The 23,639-nt window shown below is 38.3% G+C and overlaps 1 protein-coding gene across 4 annotated transcripts in view; it reads left to right on the top strand.

The window, feature by feature from the left end:
- Positions 1–23,639, top strand: part of SDK1 (sidekick cell adhesion molecule 1) — a gene marked incomplete at its 3' end in the record, with an annotated part of 406,390 nt that overhangs the window by 194,462 nt on the left and 188,289 nt on the right. For all 4 annotated transcript variants that reach the window (XM_080382366.1, XM_080382367.1, XM_080382368.1 and 1 more), the window contains one exon: positions 2,946–3,079. In XM_080382366.1, coding sequence (XP_080238492.1) covers positions 2,946–3,079 — 134 coding nt within the window. The remainder of the gene's footprint in view (positions 1–2,945; positions 3,080–23,639) is intronic.

Genomic DNA, 23,639 nt, shown 5'->3' with positions numbered 1-23,639 from the left:
GGAATTAATGAGTCCTTAAAATGTGACTAATTGATTTTGCTGATGCATGAGGCTCATGCTTGATCTAAATAACACTCCCATAATCTGCAGCCTGTGAAGACTCATGTCTTGCTCTGTACCTCTCTTTAGTTAATGAAATTCAAATGCTGTTTTTCCCACAGAACTATTAAGATCTCAGTAACTCATTTTGGGGTTTTAAATTTAAAATTTATGTGATGTAATTGATGACCCCAAAAAGTTGTCTTCAGTAGTTGCTTTGTTTTCCTGTCTTTTTCTCTATACAAATTAATATCAAACTTTTTGCACTAATTTGGACATGTAATTCACAACGTTTAGCCCTTTTGCACTGATCTTTTCTTATCAGTGATGTGCTAATATTTATTTAATCTTGAAAATTTACTTAATTTCACTCACAAATTTGTTCACATTCCAATAAATACTTGTGTAAGTCACTTCATTTTACACAATCTTCTTACTAAATACATTTTAATTCCCTCTAGTCTTGACTAGTATATAATGAATGTAATGATTTAAATGTCAAAATTTCCAGCCAATTTAATACAGGTAGTAACAGCATGCATCTCACCAGTATTTAAAGATCACCTTTAAAACTCTGGGTGCAGTTGCAGCTGGCATCAAAGCAGTCTGAAATATCTTTCAGTGTTTTAAAATAATCTTTCTAATGCTGCTTTCTATAGAACTGAAGTAGAAATGAATGTAAATCTCATTGTCTTTTAATATTCAATTATTAGCACTTTGTTGGAATTTTATCTTTATTTGCTTTATCAAATGTCATATTAATTGCATTTTATATCCCCACTCTGTAAATCTATGACAGTTTCTTTGATTAATTTTCTAACCCAATTAAGCTAGTACAGGTTCGTTGAATAAAGCAAAAAAAAAATCATACTGTGATTTTTTTTTTAGTAGTTTTTATAATAAAAACTGTCAATAAAGATAATGTAAACAGGATCTTTAGCTGATGTGTGATGATTGATTTCAGAGCCGAAAATATAGCCTTATATACTTCTTTATTGGGGTCTAGAGCACAAGTCTTAGGAGGAGCAGCTGGGGGAGCTGGGGGGGGTCAGCCTGGAGAGCAGGGGGCTCAGGGGGGACCTGATCGCTCCCTCCAGCTGCCTGACAGGGGCTGTGGGCAGGGGGGGGGTCGGTCTCTGCGCCCAGGGAACAAGCGACAGGGCAAGAGCAAACGGCCTCAAGTTGTGCCAGGGGGGTTAGATTTAGGAAAATTTTAACTGGAAGGCTTGCCAAGCTCTGGAACTGGCTGCCCAGGGAGGTGGTGGTGTTGCCGTGCTTGAAGGTATTTAAAAGACGTGTAGGTGCGGTGCCTGGGGATGTGGCTTAGTTGGGGCTGGGCAGTGCTGGGCTGATGGTTGGTCTCTGCGATCTTAAAGATCTTTTGCAACCGAAATGATTCTGTGGTTCAGTGATAGCTTTACAGGAGTTCATAAATCCACATTGGAAATTTGAAGGGATATGAATAAAATAGACACAGCCTTTGAATACTGTTCTGTTCTCACTGATTTTTCTATGCCCCCTCCTACGTATAAAAAGGAGTATGCTGTGTGGATAGGAACGTGTGATTTCTCCTACTGCTTTAAATGCTTTTTCAAAAGCAAAATAGTTGTGAATTATCAACGTTAACCACACCATTCCAAAACAAGAGGAAGACATGCAGGAGTGTTCATCACCGGTTCATTAGTGGTACAAATACTTTGACTTAGCACTGACATTTTGAGGCCCATTGATGTATGAACTTGTTTAATCCTGTATAATAATTTTATGTGTTGTTTCAACCTCTTGCTCAAGGATAGGACTAATAGCACAGCTGAACTCAGTGTGGCTTCTCATCAAGTAATATGCATGAAGGTAGGAGTTTCTTGCTTCAAGTCTTGCATTGATTTCCAAGTTTGTGCCTGTCCTGGTGTGCATTAGTGTCAGCTCTTTGCTCCACAGGCTTTCTCTGGAACTTTATGTGCTCTTTTATTCTTATCTGGGTTTTGAGCCTCCTGCGTCCTGTTCAGTTAAGCCCTTAAATTTTTACGTGTTATCTCTAGATTAAACTTTATCTCTTATAGTCAAGAAAAGACCACCTAATACATGTAAAATGCAAAGTAACCAGCCCTACTGCAGTGCAAGTGGGTAATGCTGCCTACAATGGAGTTTATAGAGACATTTGTTATGGAGCAGCCCTAAGCAAGAATAGACTTGTGTTATACAATGACATTTATTGACTCCTTCAGGCCTACACCAGCGCAAACTACAGGGTTGTGCTTTCCTACCTGCTTCAGATTAAACAAAAACTCTTCCCTCCGTATCTATACACAGACCGTCTGTGTATATCAATTAGGCTGTAGCTTGGCAATGTTCTCGGCTCTGATGTTGTAATAATTAGCGACACTATAAATACAGGAAGTTTACCTTCTGAGGTTCTGCTTTGATTTTCACTTGTTTTTTCCCCCGCTAAACTATGTGTTGTTATTCCCTGAGCATCAGTCTTCAATAGGCTGGCTTTCACTTCTTGAGAAGGTTTTCAATAAAACTGACTTTGCAGCATACTGATGGTTGCCAGGACTGTCGTTAGCCCATGATGATGCAGTTTGCAGGCTATTGGACTCTGTTGTCATTTGCTGTTTCTCGTGTAACTTCATTTGAACTGTTCTGGTTTCATACATTGTAGCTTTCTGTATGTCCCCCGTAAACATTTTACACGATCTAAACAGCGAAAAGTCCTAGAGGCATCAAAGATCTGAAGTATTACTTGTGAACGTGTTTGAAATCAGGCTGGTTTTAATTCCCCCACATCTTGATTTGGGTGACCAATGAATATTGTATCAGTCAGTAAAGTCTGAAGTGTTGTATGGGTTTTGCCTAGTGGGTACCATTCTTCTGGTTTCAGTGCCATCTTTCTCTTTCCTAAATAGAGCCATCACACTTGAGAATCAGCTGGTGATCCTTGCAACATCAGTGACCGATGCAGGAGGCTACTACGTTCAGGCGGTCAATGAAAAGAATGGGGAGAACAAGACAAGTCCGTTTATTCATCTCAGCGTAGCAAGTGAGTATCCAAAATCTGGATAATATGCTGTTACACTGAGGTTGCAGACAGTATTCACTAAAGTGTGCTCTAATAAAAAGAGCCTTGCTTACAAAGGATTGGATCTTTGAAAGAGGTCATATTCTCCTGCTTGGTTTGGAGCATATTGTACTCCTTGTGCAGTAAGTGACCGAGGAGAGTATACGTCCTCGACAAATCACCCTCAGAGCCTTTTGTCTGATCATTTATTTTGTGCAAGGCAGGTACATGATGATATCCCTCGCTGTTTGTTGTGAAGTTGTGATCATAATTTCTTTTTAATGCAGGGGTTTATAATGTATTGTTTTCCATTGTACGTAAGTAAACAAGTCACTCTTCTGAGTGCAATTTTATTAATGAGTCTATTCCCAGTCTATAGCATTATTTTTACTTGGAGTTATCACAGAGTCCCAGGGAACATGCATTTCATTGTTATTACTTATTATTTTACATTGTGCAAATTGTATTAACACACCTACCATTACAGAGGTATTCCACAAGTAGATTTTACGGCAAAGGGGAAGGAAAAGCAGCAGAGCAAATGGGGTCAAAAAGGTGACTGCACACCAAGTATACTAATGTGCATGTGTAAACCACTGTTAAAACATTCTGTAAATGTGTTTGTATAAAACATTAATTTTCTAAACATGTAGAATGGTTTGACTCCTTTTCTGAGGGTGTTTGGTAAAGATGTTTTTAATGTAGCAGCGAGGCAGGGGTATGTTAGCTGTGTGAATGTGAAGAGGTCTATTTGTGATTGTAGAAACGAAGAGATGACTGAGAGTAAATTGTTGATGACACTCGTAGTTCTACTGACAGGCTACTCTTATGGTTTGGGCTTCTAGATTATGTGAGACCCTCAGCTCTAGATCGGTCTGCACGATGAGATGCCCGAGATCTCTTGATCTTGGATACCGTTAGATTTGGGGCAATCCCTATGGCTTGTTTCCTCATAAAAACAAAACTTGGGGGTCCAGGTTTCTGGGCAGGAAGTCTAGGAAATTGCTTTTGGAAATATGCTTATTTTTGACAGAAGTTCATCAAAAACATTGTGTCCCTGTGAAACATTTAATTTCTAAGCAAATACAACTTTTCTGCTAAAATTGCTAATCAGATTTAAAGGAAAGCTGTTCTTAAAGAATGGAAGCCCTACCAGTGGGTTTGGGGTCACTGTGGGCTGTAGGTAAGAAGCTGTATGGAGCAATAGGCGGCAGAAGAGACAAACCTGGGTTTTCTTCCAGATACATTTATGAACTAAATGAACTTTTCCAGGGCTTTATGCATATCTTTCTGAAGTGGAAATATTATTCCAAATCCACTTGTGAATTCTGGCTGTACTGTGGCATGTAGATTGTAAACATTATTATTTCTGACAGTATAAAGAGGTTTGCTAACACTTTAGTAATTTCATTTTTAAAGCAAATTTATATTGTTTGTAATGTGTGACCAATAATGTACTTCCCACTTTAATTTCATATCTTAATTAATGCTAGAAGTAGTCTGTGATCATGCATGCATAACAAGTGCTATGCAAAGCAGAAGGTAGTGCAGGCATATGGAAAAGAAAACACTTGAAAATGCATACAGACTTAATACCATGAATGCAGTCTGTCTGGAATGTGGAAAAATAGGAAAGATTAAATGGATAAAATAGGAAAAACTAAATGGATAAATGAAAATGAAGAATGAGGCAAGATGGAAAGCCAAAAATGGATTTAGTTGTTAAAATTAAGATTAGCCAATAAGTTTTCTAAATTGTTGTTTTGATATCTGGGATTATTAATGCGTTGTGTATGTTGAAGAAAGTCCTTGGCCATAAGGCAACACAGTGTCTGCAAAGAAAATGAGATTAATGTGGTAATTCTGAACTTTGATCTGAGGAAGAAATGTATGTGATACTTTAGATAGAAGTAAACAAACCTTTTAGGTCCAGTAACAGAAAATAATCAAGAAAAACATAGTCCTGAAGAAATATGCAGAGAATGGTTGCAGAAAAATGATGTATTTTGGAAGAGTAATAAAGAATTCCAGCAAGTGGTTGGAAACAGGTTGTTAAAGGTACATCCAGGTATGGAAGATGTCACATTGAATTGTCACTGTCTGAATTTTATCAGATGTTAAGAGTGATGACGCTTGTCATTTTCCATTAGGACATGTATAAAATTTAAAAAAGGTTTAATCAAAATCAAATAAACCACAAGGAAAGTGGAATATCCAATCTCTGTGGGAGTGGATTATATATTAATTATTGAGTACAACCTTGCTGCATGATTCAGCATGCATATTGCCACTTTTATTGAGGGCAAAAAGAAAAAAAAACTTAGAGATAATTCCCAGAGCAGTCATCCATTGAGAACAATGTTAGATATTCATAGCTTGTTATTCCTTGAAGGATATCGGTGTCAGACTTGCTGCAGCCTGTAGGAAAAGCACGTTTGCAGAATCAGCCTAAGAGCTGAGAAAGCTGTAAGCTGTCCTGCTCTAGTCCAAAATAAGAGACTGAGAGTAGGAGGAAGGTATAGCCCTGAGCTAAGCAGGAGATGAGTTATAGGGCCTTATATTGCAGATTAAAGTCAATGTTGAATTGCAGCTGAAAATAAATGGAGTTTGAGCAACGTCTGGAAAAGACACTAAACTGTCCTTCAATAATAACTACATTTGATACATATTGAGTAAGAAGATTTGAAGATGTTGAACGTGTTTAAAAAATACAGTCTAAATGCCCCAGTCATGATACATTCTCTAGTAGGGCTCTGAGTACTAAAGGTAAAGATATTTTCTTTCCTGTCAATCTAACCGATAGTTCATTGAGTCCCAAGCAGCATGAAGTCTTACATCTACCCATCACCCCCTGGTTACAAACATGATGCATGGAAGTTGGAAAACCTTCAAACGAAAGCCTTCTAGCTTGTCAGCTTTGCTTCTTCTGAGCTTAGGTTTGCTTTTCTCTACATTCTGAGGTTAGTCAGACATTGAAAACGTAGGCATGGCAATGCCTGGGTTTAATGAAAATTAACAGCTCTTTAGAACATCTTGGTGTTTTTCGGATATGTATCCAGTATGCATTCCTTAAATATGCTTTGCACTGAAGCTGTGTTGGCCACTAGATATGGTCACTCTGTGAGAAGATCCAGATATCGAGCACTATTTTTCCCGAGCAACTGAGCCCCTAGCTTCGTTAAACATGGTGTTCTGCATGTCTGCCCTCTAAAGGCATGCATCTTAATTTGAAAGTCCAGGTCACAGCACGAGGTACAGTCCAACTGTGCTCGAAAACAATGGCTATTTCTTTCAAGTGGACAAGTTCCCACTGGTTTCAAGAGGATTAGATCATCTCTGAGGTGACAGGCTCTGGTAAAATAAAAATGATGTCCAACAGGCAGCATATTGGGAATAACGTCACATCTGAAATTAGTATGAGATGTCATAAATTAGTCCTAAATTTCAAATGTCTTAAAATCACTTGAGCTGTATACTAAGCTAATGAAAATCTTGGCTTCTTTTTTTTTTTTTTTTTTTTTACCATATGTCCCAGCTTTCGTGTAAATAACACAACATTTTGGCTAGGAAAATTGGAAAGTCTGAAAATCTAGAGTTTGGCAACAGAAATAGTAACAAAACTCAGTTTGCTTTTTTACTCACATACGTCACTTACTCCCTGTTGAAAATTCGCAATTGCTTTTTCAGAGGCTATCAGTATTAACTCCATTTCTGGAACTTCCTAACTTGACCAGAGAGGTGTGAGAATCAATCTATCGCTGAAGCTGTTGCAAGCTCCTTGGATGTAAATACCACTTTCGATAAAAAAAAAAAAAGGGAAATCCTTAATGTTCCTTTCTGTTTCCATCTATTTAACGATAGATTTGATGGTATCTTAAATGGAACCTTAATTCTTTAGGCTTTTTCTTTCGTGCCTGTTCTCTCGCAGGCAGATATACACTGCAGCACGGATGCTCAGATCTCTTCCTAAAGACTCTGGCTTGTCAGGGGAATAAAGCAACATGCTTTTGATCTTCCCAGTCTTGGCAGGACACTTAAAGATTGTAGTGTTCATTAAAGTAAGGCAATCGTAAAACTCTTCCTAGAAGGCCGTATTCTGTGTATCAGCTACATTTCTCTGAAACTGCAGCAGACCTCTTATGGTTGTAGCATGGAACTTGGCGGGGGGGGGACCCCAAACAACAACAACAAACACCCCCCCCCCCCCCCCCCCCCCAAAAAAGAACCAAACAAAAAATCAACTTCTTAATGAAACCATAAGGATTTCTAGTATATATTTCAAGAGTTTAAGAAGTGGGGTTTTTTTCTTGGGGGGGGGGGTGGGGGAGATTCATAGGGAGTTTTCTATTGCTGTAAGGAGCTGGCTGAGGTACTTCCCACCATGTACGCAATGCGTGTCCTTGTCACTTTGTTGCATGATGACATGGCAAGACTCCAGTGCCACTTTAGAAGAAGTTTGCAAAGCCCTGCTGAGATTTTTCTATTATTAACCTCAATGCAATGCTGTAAACATGAGCACCATTGCCCCAGTCTTAGAAACTTTCAACAGTATGTACTGCTACTTCTGAGTTGAGTTGGAGTATTTTAGGAAAAATTTGGGAAAGTGTCCCCCAGTAAATGATTTAAATGGCAAGTTTGCAAAAGGTGGGTATGTGTAAGCTGCTCTGACAGCTTAGATGCTCTTGCTTCAATTGGTTTTGCAGCGCTAATCGTCTGGAACTGCAATTCAGGGCCTTGTGTCTGGACCTTGTTGTTAAGCTGTGAAATATTGTGATGCATGTTGCTTCAATAGATTTATTAGTAAATTAGATAGTCTCAAGACCTATTCATAACACTAGGAGATACAGAGTGTTCTGCAGACTGACGTCTTTTTCTGATGCAGGGTTTGTAAAAACAGAAAACAAGATTGATGAAAATTTTACAAACCTTGCCAGCCAGCATTTCTGAAGAGTCAAAGATAATAAAGCCAATTATCATTTAACAAAGATAAATTTTTTCCCTTGAGCACTGGCAATGCTTAAAAAAAATTAGTAAAAAAAAAAAAAAAAAAAGTTGGGGGCTGAAAATTAAACTCCTGGCTTGGTTGCATTGCAATTAATTTAAAATACAAGGGTGTCATGTTGTTTTGCTCAGCTTCTGCTTGCAACAAGAAGAATTTTATTCGGTTACAGCAGACATTGATGTGAGGCTAAATAGACCCTGTTTGTCTCCAGTTGGTGCCTATTTTGTTTTTCAGTTTAACATATCAAAGCATGAATTTTACAGAGGGGAAGAGTCCTATTTGAGGCTCTCGGTACTGATTTTGCACTGAAAGTTTTTGTTTGTTTTTCTATTACAAAGAAAGGTTCTCATGATAGCATGAGATGTTTAGGTCATTTTCAGTGTCTATAAAAAGGAAATATTCTTTACATTGTTAGGAAAGGAAGTGGGGGAAAAAGTGCCATGTTACTTGTCAGTGTATTTGGTAGAATATTATTTTTGACATCCTTCTGTCACGTTTGGTAAGAAGATGAGTTTGCAGAAGATTCTGAGCAGACATTTTGCTCTCTGGAAGAGGCATTTCACTAACATAATTTTTTGTATTAACCATCAAGGTTTGTTGAAGTCAGCAGATGTTGAGGATCCTTCGTGGATATGTCTGAAGCATACCGCTGCATGAATTTTTCATAGCTAGTTCCAGCTTTCAGGTGTAGGCAGGGAAAAAAAAAAAAAGACATGGGCTGGCACCCCTGGGGAATAGGTACTTCTATTCTGAGGTCAAATTCACGCAAGCTCTGTAAACTTGTCAGACTGTTTTTAGTTCATGCCAAGGGAATTTACTACTTTTAGCCTCTCTGGGTCAGGGTTGTTGAGGGTAAATTAGTGATTTAATTATGCAGCTTTTATGCTTTTGGGTTTTTTTTGGTGGGGGAAAGAGGAGGAACATGGGATGACATAAAACTACATTTCTGTGCCATGATTGTCTGTGATTGCCTGAGGCTCTGACCGAATATGAGGGAAGTCTGACACAGAACAGCTCAGCCCGATGTGCACTGGTTTTAAGTCACTTTTTGAAATAATGACATTTCTTTCCCATTCCCATTTTCTACCCAGGTTTTGCTTTTTCTTTGTCAAGCAGGATTTCCAGGAAGGATACCCCCTGCCCCTCAGTGGTTGTGCCATGTGGAGTTTCATGAGTAAAACATGTGCCTTTTGCTTTGATGGTCACTTAACATTCTTTTGTTATCCAGGATGTTAATTTGAAGGAGACTGTGAAAGTGTTTGGGGTTTAAAACTGAACCTTAAGAATAAATTCTCTGTAAATGCCATCTTTAACACCCTGGTAAAATACTGTCTCTTAATGCTTTTTCTTCAGTTGTAGCTCCAGTCTGCTCTATTACCAAAGGACATAATTTTTTTAATAGGGATCTTTGTTTCTTATTGATAATTTATTTTTGAGAAGTATTATTGAGAAATCTATTCTATTGAGAATAGGATGAGTATAACTTAACCATGCTTTAGAGAGAGAGATATATGTATATATTGAAGTTAAATGCATTTTAATAACAATTATAGCTCTAACAAAAAGGACTGAATTGAGTTAGTGTTAAACATTTGCTTTTGATATATTGGAACAAGTGTTAGTTTAAGCTTTATCCAGAGCTAGGAATTTCAGAGGAGGCTGTTTTCTCAATGGTTTACCCTATTATCTACTGCAAAACGGATACTGTATTGCAGTATAGAATTATTTTATATGCATTACAAAGAAATAACAGATGATGTTCAGGACTTAACAGCATTCTTGAACTCCGAATTTCATTGTTGGTTTTGGCTTTTTTTTAAAAAAAAAAAAGCTTCAGCCAGATCTTTTCTGTATTTCTCTACCTACCTTCTCCTTAAAGGAAAACTTTCCTCACTTCGAACTGTAGTGATAGAAAGGGAAACCTGTGGTTGCAATGATAGATTGTGAAGCTGCAGGAAAAATGAGCCAAGAAACCTCTATGGCATCTTGAGCTTTTCTTTGGCTTCACCCAAATATTCTGTCACTGTTGTTTCTGATAAATACCAGAAATATTGGTTGATCTCGAATTCTTTTGTCCTCTGGACTATTTTTGATAATACTTATTGCCACACATTGTGCACTTCTGCATCTGCTGCAGCCTCTGTCCTAGGCACCTGGTGTCTCCTCTGCTAGTAGTTTTTGTGATGGAAAGGCAATAAACTTTCTGCAAGACTTTTTTTTCAGTCTTACTATTGTAGCTAACTTAAACAGCCAAAATCACCGTAAAGCATGCTTAAATATCTGGCACTTAATTTTTTTTTTTTCATCGTGTTGCATCAACAAATGCGATAAAGCTTGAAGTACATGGTTTATAGCAAGAGTAGTTCCTTTTCTCACAAATGCAGCACAGCAGCCCTGTTGTGGGCACTCATCGCTGGCTGGTGATGCAAGGGAAATGCACATGAGCCGAGTGTGTGTTTCTTTGGCATATGTACATACATTATGCATACTGCTCTGAAAAAATGGCAAATGCTAAAGTTTCTGTAATCTAACATTATTTTAACACAGCTTCTTGTTACACTTGTCTGTTTATAAGGTTTGGGGTTTTGTGTCTGCAAGAGATCTGGAATTACACTCAAAATCCTGGGTTGTCTCCTAAACCCTTTATTTATATGTGACATATGCAATTAATCTCTCCCTATCTCTAATCGCTTTTGCTATTACATTCATTGGAGTGATTTGTATCCTATCTCTGTCACTGCTCTGTAATTGATATGTGGAGATAAGAGATTCTTAGAGGACACAAACAAGGAAAAGAGAAAATCGAATTTACCTTGCAATCATTTTATAAAATCTGACATACATCAATTATACATGCCATCCAGGAAAATGCCATCTTGAACAAACTGTGATGATTTGTTGGAAGACCAACATAAGAGAAATGCCAGAAAACTTTTCTGAACAGAAAAATACTGCTAGTTCAACAGACAGACTTTTCAATCTCACTGATTCACCTACGTTTTTTTAAAAATAATACTGCAGAATGTACAAAGCAAGTATCTTTTTTTGATCAGTGTTTTTCTTCAGTCTTCTACTAGTACTCTAGCATGGAATAAGATAAAGCAAGTTACTAAAGTAAGCATTGTTTCGATCAGACCTAAAAAGATAATGTTGGCTTTATTCAACATTGAATCCTCTTTCACAGGCAAAAGCAGTAAAACTGGTAGTGCGCCCAGTTCCAACCTAACTGCATTCTTCTGTGAAAATATTCCTATTGAGGTTCTCTTTTCTATTTCATTGCAGTGAGAAGTGAACTAATTTTCTCATGCTTATTTAAATAATACTTTGTACTCGTGATTAGTTCCAATTGTTGGCTTGAGAGTAGTAGTTCCTGTCCATACTTGTAAGTTTAAGTAGTACTTTGGGATCTCTGAAAAGCTCTTCAATATGTACTGATAATATTACAAATATTAATGTCTAGTATATAGATAAATAATATGACTGTAATAGAAGTCATAAAACTCAGAAGATTTAAGTCAATCAACATCCAGTGCTGGCCACTTCCTTGGACTGTAGGGCTGGCAAACAATCTTTTCCCTAGGGCTGCTTGTTTCTTTGTTGTCTTGTACACCCAAGATAAATAGCACTTTCTAAAAACTTCCAGAGGAGACAGAAGTGTGGTGATTTGTAGGCATTTGTAAAGGGCTTTGCATTTCAGTTTATGTAAGTATCGTAATTCTGAAGCTTTAAAAGCAATAGCTGCTGGAGACTCGCATATCAATTTACCCCTTTTGAACATTACCTTTTAATCTCTTGAGTCCCATTCTGCTATTCCATACTCCTGGAGTATCCTAAGGAGCCGAGTTGAAATCTTTCACTTTGTTTCCCATCTTTACACGGTTGGGTGTATTTAAAGTATAATTTTCACTTACTTAAAGTTGCTAAACCCTACTGAATGGGCTTTTTACCAAGAAATTAAGAATCGGTAACTTGGTGAAATGAGCTTCAGCTTAAACATGCTGTTTTGGGGAGTGGAGAAAATAACACGTTTAGAGAAAAAAATCTGTGTAATATATGGCTGTGACAGCTCTGTAATGAGGCAGGTTGTCCTGGCTAGTCTGTGAACAAGAGTAAAAAGATACAAAGCTCTGGCTTAGGAAAATAATGAGGAGCATCTTCCTACTTATGAACTAGATAAACTTGCAGCGTGTAGGGTTGTTTTTTTTTTATTTTATTCATAGGAGTAGGACTTGTGCTTCAATTTAGAAAATAAGTAATTTAGGAACTGGTTGATGGTGTTCTTTAAACTGTCATGGCACTACGCAAGCTTGAAATATCTTATAAACAATATAGAGAAGGAATAATAAATATGCTCAAAACAGATGTTTAATAGAGTAACTTTTGCACTTACTCAGTTACTGCAAAGCCCAAATATATCCTAGAGACTGCATTACACATGCTAAAGGTCTGCATGGCAGAACTGCCCGCCAGCATATTTACAAAAACTAATTTTCATCTCAAGCTTTTACAAACATATGGTTGCTTGAGGGTTATCATTTTTAAAGTTCTTCATATTAAAGATGTTTTTAATTTCTTCTCAATATACATCACAGAACAGGAAAATTGAATAAGGATAGAAACCCCTCACATGTCTGTGTCATCCTTCTGCCAGATCAACGTGATTTGTCTGAGTAATTCCAAAAGTGCAGACAATAGCCTGTGTACAAACAAAACTGAAAAAACAGGGATTGCAACCGCAGCCAAAGCATGGAAGAATGAGGACATGCAAGATCAAGGGCATCTGTAAAACTAAATTTTCTTCTCTGTATAGGCACATTATAATAACGTATTTAATGTGATTGGTACTGTTGTTTTGTTCAGTAGACAAGGTGAAAGTTACTTATACACTATACAACTAGGTTTCTTTTTTTTTTTAAATCAGCTAACCAATTTTTGCTCCAAATTTTCACAAAAAAAAAGTTCAGTATTGGAAACCTTTTTAGATTTTAGTAAGGACTTGCTATGAATTTTAAAATAATACAGAATTGGACCTTCCTACCTGATTTGTAATAGGAAGAGAAACTCCGACGTGACTGTAACCTGGGTTGCTTCACTTGATGTACATAAAAGCTGGGCTGATTTCTTGTCCACCAGGTTGTACCGTGGGAGCTGTAAATTGCCGATCTGGGATGTTGGTTATCCTTCGTTGTTGTACTACTCAGTTTCATATATTGTCGTTGGCATCTGGGCAGTGGTTAGACATCAGGGTAACCGAAGTTCTGATATGTTTTTCCTCCCATGCAGACTGCTGTAAGGTGATAGAAACGCCAATTTCTTTTCATGTGCAGACTGTTGTCTATGCCTTTAACCCCCTTAAAAATAATCCATAATCCAAAACTCTGCCATTTTATGGTGGATAAATCATTTTAGCTATGGAATGTGGGAGCAAAGTTACAGTTCCTCTAATCTGGGAGAATGTCATTGTTGAACAGCGTACCTGTAAAGGGCTGTAAGCTGTCTGTGATAAAAAAGGAAGGAATATGGCATCTAGGAAAGTGCACACGGTGTCCTAGTCTCCAAGGCCCTGTTTGCGCAAAAATTTTATTAAATTTTGTCCAGCTATGTTTGCTGTTAAATATGTTTACAAGCTGAGATCAAGTAGTTTACTGCTGTTGTGTGTAGGGAAAACACTGCAGGGGACAGTCGCATGGCAAAGGGAAGCCAAGAGAGTGTGTGCTTGGTGGTTCTTTTTATTCCCTGCTTGCTCCTTGTGCATTAAGGAGGGATAATAAGAAAAGCTTGTTTATTTACTCCACATTGGCTATATTTGGAGCTGTTCTGCAAAGCCATGGGCTCATAAACCTGACTTGGTAAAGGCTTAAAAAGCCAGCGGTGGTGTATCTGCTGGGGGAAGGGAGCGTGCAGCCCCCACTGCCTTCCGCTACCCTCCTGGCTTTATCAGATGGCTGTGAGTGATACTGTCATAGCTATTAAAGGAAGTAATTGGTAGTGAGTGATTAAAATTGCAGATGGCCTTTTCAAGGTGATTATGAATATTAAATCAGGTCGGTAAAAGCTTGCTGAAAAGGCCCATGAAACTGTAAAATGACTACGCCAAGGGTGACAGCGTACAAAGAGGATCTCACAGGCATGCTGTGCTCATCCAACCCCCATGATCAATCGGTCAACCAGCCAAAGAACGTCCAGAAGCAAAATGATCCAAGTGGATCTGTTGTATCAAAGGAGGTGCCTTTTTAGGCTGTAAAAGCCTCTGTGCAAAGAACCTCCTGCATCTTGCTCCTCTTTTCTATAGGATGTTATCCCAGGCCCATCGCTGTCATCGTTGAGCAGTGACAGGTCTGCAAAGTCCCCTACGCCATGCAGAGCTGTGTCATTAACACTGATCTTTTCCTGTTCTTTTCCAATTATATGTGATTATGACAAATGTTTCTTTCCACATCACCCATGGAACAAGGCCAAGAAATACTGTGGAGTGATTTAATTTCATTTAGTGATCTTTATCTCACAAAGCAAAGGTTATGTGGGAGTCTAAAAAAAAAAAAAAAAAAAGTAGGGTTCATCTTGTTCTGTAATTTAAAATGGAAACTTCAGATGCAAACAAAGATAAAGGTAGTGAAAACAAAAATGTCTTCATTTAGAGCTCTCCTTACTTCCATGTATATTTCAATACAAGTGCAGAGAACTTTGACATATGTCTAAATAGCTTGTGAACTTAGAGCCTGGGGGCTTGTTTTCTTGTGCCTATTGTGATTATAGAGTCATCGCTTTTGGACCAATTTCATGCTTTCAAACACAAGATTTTTGTGTGGTTGCTTATACTTCAACGTATTACTACAGTATTGATCTCAAACTTCATGCTGATCTATCTAATCTGCTCTTAAACTGCAAACCACCATGGGATTTATTGCAAAGATTTATATAAATGTGTTTTTTGTAATTATTGTTTATTACCATGGGTGTGATGGGAATAATTTGTTTAATCATTTGAGGAGCTCCTTCCCCTTCAGACAATATTTCTGCTTACTTGAGTTTTGTGGTCATTGTAATGGTAGTGGGTTTCTTGCATATTGATTCTTCATCTAAATTAATATTATTTCACTTAGGGATAGTCCCTTGGTAAATTTGATAGAGAAATCTGTTTATTCCACTACAATAATGCTCATTTCTAACCATATTGGCTAAGGAACAGGTCTATGGCTTCCTTGACAAAAACATTTCAACCGTGCAAGTGTGTTAAAAACTATTCTGAAAAAAAATACTCAATTATTATTGGCTCATTGCTAGTCAAGGCAGCAGGCATGTTTTTAAGGGATAGTTGGTCTCAGCAGATACTCAGTGTTTCCCTTTAACTATGGAAAGACAATCCACCTTCTAATGAAATTAGAAAGTACCCAAGAAGTTATGAGCAATTGTGGTTTTTTTCTAATGAAAGAAACAATTATTTAGAATATAACAATATTACATTTCTCCACCCTCAAGACAATGTGTTGATTTTAACTCTTCAAGAAGTGCTTTGTAGGAAAGGTAAGCACAGTAAATTGAAAATTGTTTAAAATTGAAAGCATCATGATAGAATGTGGGCTATCAGTGGCTACCTTGCTTTTTGTAAAGGATGTAGATTACTTTTTCTATATGACCAGAATGGCACATTACAGCTCAGAGGGCCAGGGATCCTTTGGAAACTGGCACTGTTGGCCATGTCAGCAAACACGAAGGCTTGCATGGGATGTGATGGGGAGAGGAAGGCTGCCTTTGATTAAACTGTGCCTGCTAGATCTGGTAGGCTCATTGACAAAGAGAGCAAATTGCCCTCTTCATAGGCTAATGAGGACAAATATTATGGAATCTGCAGATCTTACTGGACTTGATAGTGACTGTTGAATTCCTGTCCTGAATATAATGCAGAATTTATTTAAAAAAAAAAAAAAAAAGTCTGGGATGGTCACACGTTTGTGTTGTAGCTTGTAACAGTGTTGGTACCTTGCCATTACCAGTGCCACAGAAACAGTCAGCTGGGCTGCTTGAGGGCTTTGTTTCATGGTGTAAAGACAGAAAAAACAGTGTCACTTTAAAAATTCACGGATAAATCTTTTTTTTACAAGACTATTACAAATGCTTTCAAAGGGTGTTTACAATGGAAGGAAGTGACAGACCTCTCATTAGTGTGGCAGTGTGAGATGCTATAGCATATGTGCTCACAAAGGGGGGGGATGAAGTAACACTCTTTCTGGAGTTTATGGCTAGCAGATGCAGGTAGCTAATGTTTGTGTTGGTTCGTTCTCACTGCACATACCAGAGGAGGTGCTTTTAATTTTGTCAAAATATTTCTGAGTTGTGAAACTTAAAATGTGCAAGTTATGAATTTCTGTGAGTAATGACCAAGCTGTTTTCCTGCAGGCCTTCGCAAGCGCTGTTTCAAGGCAACTTCTTTTCAGAATGATATTTCACTACTTTAAAAGCAATAAAGCCATTTTCTAGAAAAGGAGACTGTGTGTTTAAAGTAGAAGTTTATGAAGTCAGCTGACAGGACTTTATTGCAATCTTTAAAATACTGGGTTTTACGGAGTCAGTTACCCTGTTTGAAATGAAATACCCGATACACACAAGTCTGAGTTTCACTCCATAATGTCACAAGTAACCTTGATGACTTCTTAGTATCTTAATACAGTATTTACACATGCTTCATGACCCAGCATACCAGTGGGATGGGAAATACAAAACTCATTTGTGTGTTAATGCTGAAGATGCTCAGTTTGTCATAAATGCTTATCCTTAACCGGGTGCTATTTTTTAAATATTTATCCACAGTGAAGATGATTTACCTAAGTAATATTTGTGGCGTAAAAGTTTGTCAGTCGTATCTTTTCATAAGAATTTTGAAAAGTAAATTTAACCTTCGCAGTGCAGCATAAGCTGTGATTTGTGGAATGTTTTGTGAATGAGTAAACAGCAAACCTGTCTGCGCTGCTGACCCTTCTGATTCCAGAAGAAATGGTCTCTGGAAAAACACCGGTCTCTAATCAAAGAGCTCTGCAATTTAGCCTCTTTTAGCATTCTATTGTAATTTTCAGACATTGCTATTAAAAAAAAAGGGGGGGGGGGGGAATACAGTAATTACAGGCAGTGTGTGTGTCGTAAAGAATGGGACGTTTTGTGAAATCAGCTTTTGAAATGTATGACAGAAGCCCCCCTTTTCCTTTTATAAGGGTATATTTAAATAGTGTCCACTTAACTGTAGTGGGCTTGCGGTTAGATGGAGGTAAAGGTGAGCTGAATTGAACAATCGATTCAAAAGGGAGAGAGACTCTTGGATCAAAGTGGTCTTATACTTACTCTGTCCTTTGCAAATTCAGCAATATGAAAGGAGGGGTCTTGCCTTTGGAGCCAGAGTTCTTCCTTTTGATGAGGCCTTAAGAACAATGTCAGATAGCTCTCCTTTTCATCCTTGATCACCACAGGAACTTTAAAATCCAGGTTTCAAAAAGGAATCCTGGCTAGCAGCCTCTGGAAACACGCAAAGCTCCCCAAAACTGCACGATAGGTAATACAAAATCTCAATGAAAAGTGCAGACCCCGACTGGGGGAAGTAGTGCACCAAATCACAGAAGCGCACACGGCTTCGAATGCATTGCTCCCGCCGGGTTGTAGACCACACTTTTATGAGCTTTGCAGAAGAAGGGGATAGGGGTTTTTTGTTGTTTAGCTGGGGTTTCCCCCCAAGAATGTATCACATGCATTCCATTCAGAAATTACAAAGCAAGCTTAGGAAAGAGTGAGAATCCTCTATAAGTCACAGCAGGTTGTAAGTAATTCTCATTTTGTCATTTTGTTCTGATTTTACCAAACAGTGAATTCTAAAAAGAACATAGCCATGTTGTTTATGCATTTAATGATTTATGGGAATGTGATTCTCATTCACAAGGGGAGTGTGTGTGTGTGAATTCTTTTTTACAATATGCCACCATGATTCTGAAGTAATTCAGAGATTGATTTGTAAAACGTTCTGAATCAATTAAGGCTTTAATCAGCAAGCGGCAAACTTCAGATGGCTTGTGGACTAATTTTACCTCTCCCATCAACATGAACCTAAGCTGGAAAAAGAAAACAATTAAGGGGATGTAATTATCTGTCCTGATTACTGAATTAGAAGTTTGTGTTTATTCCGTCACTACGCAAAAGGACAAATCTGCTTTGAAAAACAATTTGAGAGAGCTACTAAACTGCCAAGGGTTTGCAGGGTGCAACGTAGAACGTAGAACATTTGCTAGAACATGTTGGAAGAGGTTTGTAGTTGTCAGCTGTCGTACAAGTACTGTATGTCGGGCTCTGGCTGCTGCTGCCTGACAGCTCTGTAGTGCATTACGCAAGATCTAGTACTGAGAATGTTTTTCCTCCCTGTGTTTCAACCGAGTTTGGATTTTCAAGGCAGAGTCTCATCTACGGTTACTTGTGCAAGCATATAGCCGGTGCTTATATCTGGTGATCACCAAAAAATCTTGCAATTTCTAGAAGACAGGAATTAGTATTTAAGTTCCCCTATGATGGCAACCTTTCTAGAAAGCAGGGATGACAAACCATCTCAGCATGATCAAACTAACAGACTAATTATCCTGCAGTGGTGCCTTCCCGCTACCAAGCGGAACTACTTTTAGTTACTGGTATTTTGCTTGAGTTCAAATGAGAATTGCCTATAGAAATAAGCCAAACTTACTGTGCAGTTCTTTCTCAAACCAGACTTTCAGATTTGGTAGGGGTTTTATTTTCAGCTTAGCAAGGAGGTAAATGCAGATTTGTGACAGACCTTTACTTACCCTTTATATCATCCCAGATCAGATCTGAATCCACAAATTGCATAAAACCTCTCCTAAACCCCCAGCTTAAAATGCTAGTGTAATTTCTGTTTGAATATTTAGCAGAATGTTAATCCTGACATATTTAGCCTCCACGCTGAAGGATTGATGCTGCGTTCTGTGCAAAGTTCAGAACAAATGCCCAGAGCTCCGGTGAGTTATAGGTTAATTAAAGTAATTAGAAGGAAAAGTAAACAAGAACCCTTAGCAGTATCCAGCAGGAGTGATACCTCTATTTGTTATTAATGAGCAGTAAACAAGCCTGCCACCAATCACTGATTTTGAAAAATGTACCATATAACTTACTCCTATAAATGGTATCATTTCTACATAGTGTATGGGTCTCTTGGTGGTACTGGTTTCTTAAATACTGTTGAACAAAATTTTCAGTTGAATGAGATTAAAATTGTCTCCTTAAGAAAACTGAATTTTATTTAAGCACAAGAGAAAAGGCTGCCTCATCCACGTTTACTTTACAGAAGGCTGCTGTTACAGTGTTGGTGATGCTCAATTAATGGCTTAGTATATTTTGAAACTTATGTTATTATGAAATAAACTAAAAATACAGTCACTGTACACATATAAATTACATCCTATCAGCTAGAACATACTAGTGTAAAGGCCCAACCAGTCTCTTGTTTACACAGTATCACGTAAATTACAGTTTAATAGTATTGTAATTTATGCAGATTTAATAAATATATTTGACTTTCGGAGCAATAAAGTGGGTTATGACATTATCATAAAGGTAATTATTACTGGTGTTGTCTGCTGCATTTCATTTTTAAATTAAGAAAATCCATAATGATAGGTATGTTTGAGAGAAATATATGATGCTCCCTAAGGACTCTTAGTGTTAATACTCTCTTAATTCAGTACTGTATGCTATCTGGAGTTGCTGGGTTATGTTGCTTCTGGCAGGATCCTCCATGAACACCATCATCCTCTTCTGAGACAGGGAAGAACTGTACGTATGTTATTTGCCTTCATTAGCTACTCTGGCTGGGTGAAGCAGCACATTTTTGCAAGGAAAAGTCTTTGGAGACATTCAGGTTGCCAGAGCCAGCCCCGTGCAGGGCAGGGAGGGGGAACATTACTTAATTCTTTTTAAGAGTGTGATATTCTGAAGGGTCAGGTATTTCTGTAGGCAGAAGAAATGAGAACTTGCCCTACTCCAGCTGTAGAAGCTTACGGAGTGCAGCAGGACAGATATCATCAGCCTTGGGTTTCCTGGCGCAACTTCGTGAAATGGAACAGAGCACTTGTTTGAAACCAGGAATTTGTGGCATTTGTGGAATGCTATGTAGAGGACTGAAAATGTGAGGATTGGGCCAGGGGCATATCTCAAGACTTACGTAAACATGTTCCACAAAGAAGACTTCTGTGGTTAGGAGACCAGAGAGAACAACAAATCACAGTAGAACAGGACTTCCAAACCAAACATATACCGCTACTCGCAAGAATGTACAAGATAGTTTAAAATAATTGACACTCATCTGAGGCTTGAAGTGCTCTTGATAATTTGTGTATCCACTTTCTGTGCACCCTGATGTCTAACTGGGCAAAGATTTCTTGACGTAATTGGAAGACTGAATAAGTTTCAGACTGTAACCCACTTCGGCAACTACAGTACAGATGTGCTTTGTTCTTAGACCACTCGAGCAGCGTGGGCATTGCCATGAGCTTGTCAGCAGTATCATGAATAGATATGAAGCTATCATGGACTTACTGTGACGAGAGCCAGTTCTGTGGCTGTAGTAACATTTCAGTGTCATCCAAAGTCCCTGTTAGGTGTTGCACCATTCAGATAAATGTGTGCAATGGAATCTTATTCTCTAAAGAAGGTAGGTCATGTTATTCCAGCAGACTTCCACGCAGGTTCTTAATAGAGAAAATACAGCAGCTGAGGAATCTTATTTTTTTAAAAACCAGTTTCTTAGGGGTGTATCCATTCTGTCTTTCTTTGGGTTGTTGACCGGGATTTTTTACCGATCACGACTATTCTGAAAACCTTCCAAAAATTCCTCTTCCTCCTCATAACTGTTGTTTTCCATAGGATTCTGAAGTTATCAATGGAAAGGATCTGTTTGAGCAAATAGGCCACAGCAGTGCTTCACACAGACTGAAGTGGGGCAGAAGAGGTTTGCATCAGGTGAGGAAATGTCTAACGCATATATTTCAGGGAAGAAAGTAAATTGCAATAGGTGATAAACTGGTGGGAGGTAGCAGTCTTTTCTTCTCCCAGACATGGCTTCCCCTCCTGTGTTGATGGACAAACAGCATTTTTGACAAATGTCATGTCAAGAGACGAAAGAACAAGTGTCTTGGAGAAACAAGCTTAGAAAGGCTGTTTTTCTAATGACTTGGGAAAAGGACAGTCTGCAGTTGGTCTGCTCCTCTAGTAATCAAGGGCAGAAAGATGTTAAATCTGATTTCCCCAGGAGACAATGAGCAGATTGAGAACGGGGAGTACATGCGAAGTTGCTACCACATCTGGTGAAAAGAGTATTAGCGGTACAGGTTTTTGCTTACCATGACTATCGCAAGGTTTCTTTATTTACTAGCTGGGTCACAATGTATGTTAACAGACATTTTGTCTACAGGAAACCCAGATGGTCTCCCTTCTCTTTCCTGTCCTCTCCCACTAGACGCAAAAGGTCAGGAGACAAGCAGCAATGGGAATTCTTACTGCCAGCACAAGATGCTCATGACTATGTCTGCATCAGTACCACAAACTTTAATTTCCTTTACACTGAACTAAGGTTAGATTCACTTAAAGGTCATTCTCTGTGCAATAAGTTTTGTTTTGTTTTGTCATTTGTTTTGTTTATTGAAAACAGCATCTTGCCTGAGAAGCAAGGTTTTCCCCCCTGCTATTATCTCCCCTCTTCGTAAGTTGCTTCTGAAAGGTGTTTCATTACTTGCTAAGCTCTAAAGTGATTTTTCTGATAGTGATAATATCAACTTGCAGAATCTTTGAGCTGGGAGCATTTTATCTTTGAACTGCAATAATGCTTGTTGCATAGAGATGGTGACATTTGGAGTTGACCCTGCCCTTATTAACTCTGGGTTTGACAGGACCCTGAAGTTATCCTGCTATCATTCTGTCAGGTCCCCCAGATTCTGGAGGTAAACTCCACCGTGTGTTGGACATGACCAATGCTCTCATATCGTTTTCTTTGGAAAGTCAAATGCTTTATCAACTAATGTCAGAAAAATAATTTTTAAATATTTCACTTCAAGTTGTTTGAGGTTTTTGGCTTCAGAAATACACAGGTGAAGAATTCCACTATTGTAAAACTGACCAGAGCTTCCAACCTCATAACTGGCTTCTCCGTAGGAAAACAGGCACTGCTAAAAGGCTATCTACTCTTCTTGGCATCCGTTCTCAAACTTGGTGAGACAGTGTGAAGACACGGTTTGGCTTATGCCACCTTTGGTGCCTGGATGCTCAGTAACTGTTAGGAAAAAAACCTCAGTCTCCACCTCTGCACCAAAAGGTGTAGAGACCTCTAGCAGAGCTAGATATTTCCATGAAGGTTTAAGGTCAAAGATCTGGAACTGTCTTTGGAAACAGGCATAGGAAGATTTCTGTAGTGTGCCTCCTTTCTGTTTCCTGACCCCTAAAACATGAACTTTGTTGTTGTTGTTTATTTGGATCATACCGGTTATTTTTCAAGGTAAAATTTATAGGTCCTTGATTACGAAGAAAAAGCAGAAATAAAAAGGAATGTGGGCTTTTCCATGCACCTGGGAAAAAGCTGTGCCCAACAGAATATGACAGCCTTAGGATTAAGGATGAGATGGTTTATTGGATGATGGAGTTCTCCTTTGGGCTGGCGTGGGAGGATTTTGTTAGATACTGGTCTTACTATGTAATTCGCTAAATGTGTTCATAGCTCCAGATGGCTGGATTTAAAAATAAAATTAATAAATTATCTTTACACACTTTTAAAGTCCCCTGTTAATAGCCAGGTATATCCAAAGCATTATGTAGAGAAGAATTGATGGGGTGTTATGAAGTAAAGGGAAATAAATTAATTTTAAGGGTTCTTCTTGCTTGATAGAGCACTGCAGAAGCTTTGAGTCCGCAGGAATTGTCAAATATTTTGGATGCTTTTGTGAAAAGGAGCTTATCTGGGGCTGAATGATATTGCTGGTGTTCTGCTTTCTGACATAAAAGTAAAGTACCCTGAAAACTCTATCAGGCAGGGAAAACATGGCCTGGCATTACAGTCCTGTCTGGTGATGTGAAAGAGCCTTGTAAGGAGGATATATTTGACTTGGAGATCATATTGTTAAAAGTTAGAACCCATCCGTGTCTGACTTTTTTTTTTTTTTTTTATGTTGTAATAAACATTGGCTGTTGGTGAGAAGCCTGAATGCTCTTCTCATGCCACCTGTTTTGAAAACAGCTAAATAGAATATAACAATGTCTCTGTACGGTCCAAAGGGAGCAAAGGCACTCTTCTCTCTCCCGCTTCATTCCAAGGAAGGCACTTCCTCCCTTCATCCTGAGGGCCAATATTCCTTAATTAAATAATTTTAAAAAGCCCTATTCAGCTCTTTCTTCTCGAATCAAATGCCCATAAATGAGAGATTTGTCTGCATAAGATGTAAGTACAAAACACTGAATAGAGGAATAGAGCTTATCATAATCTCAACAGAAGTTTTAAAAGGACTGGTCATT

This window comes from Falco punctatus, assembly GCF_963210335.1.
Source record: "Falco punctatus genome assembly, chromosome: 4".
Classification (NCBI taxonomy): Eukaryota; Metazoa; Chordata; class Aves; order Falconiformes; family Falconidae; genus Falco; species Falco punctatus.
Note: the sequence above shows the minus strand (reverse complement) of the source record. Positions and strands in the feature narration are given on the sequence as shown.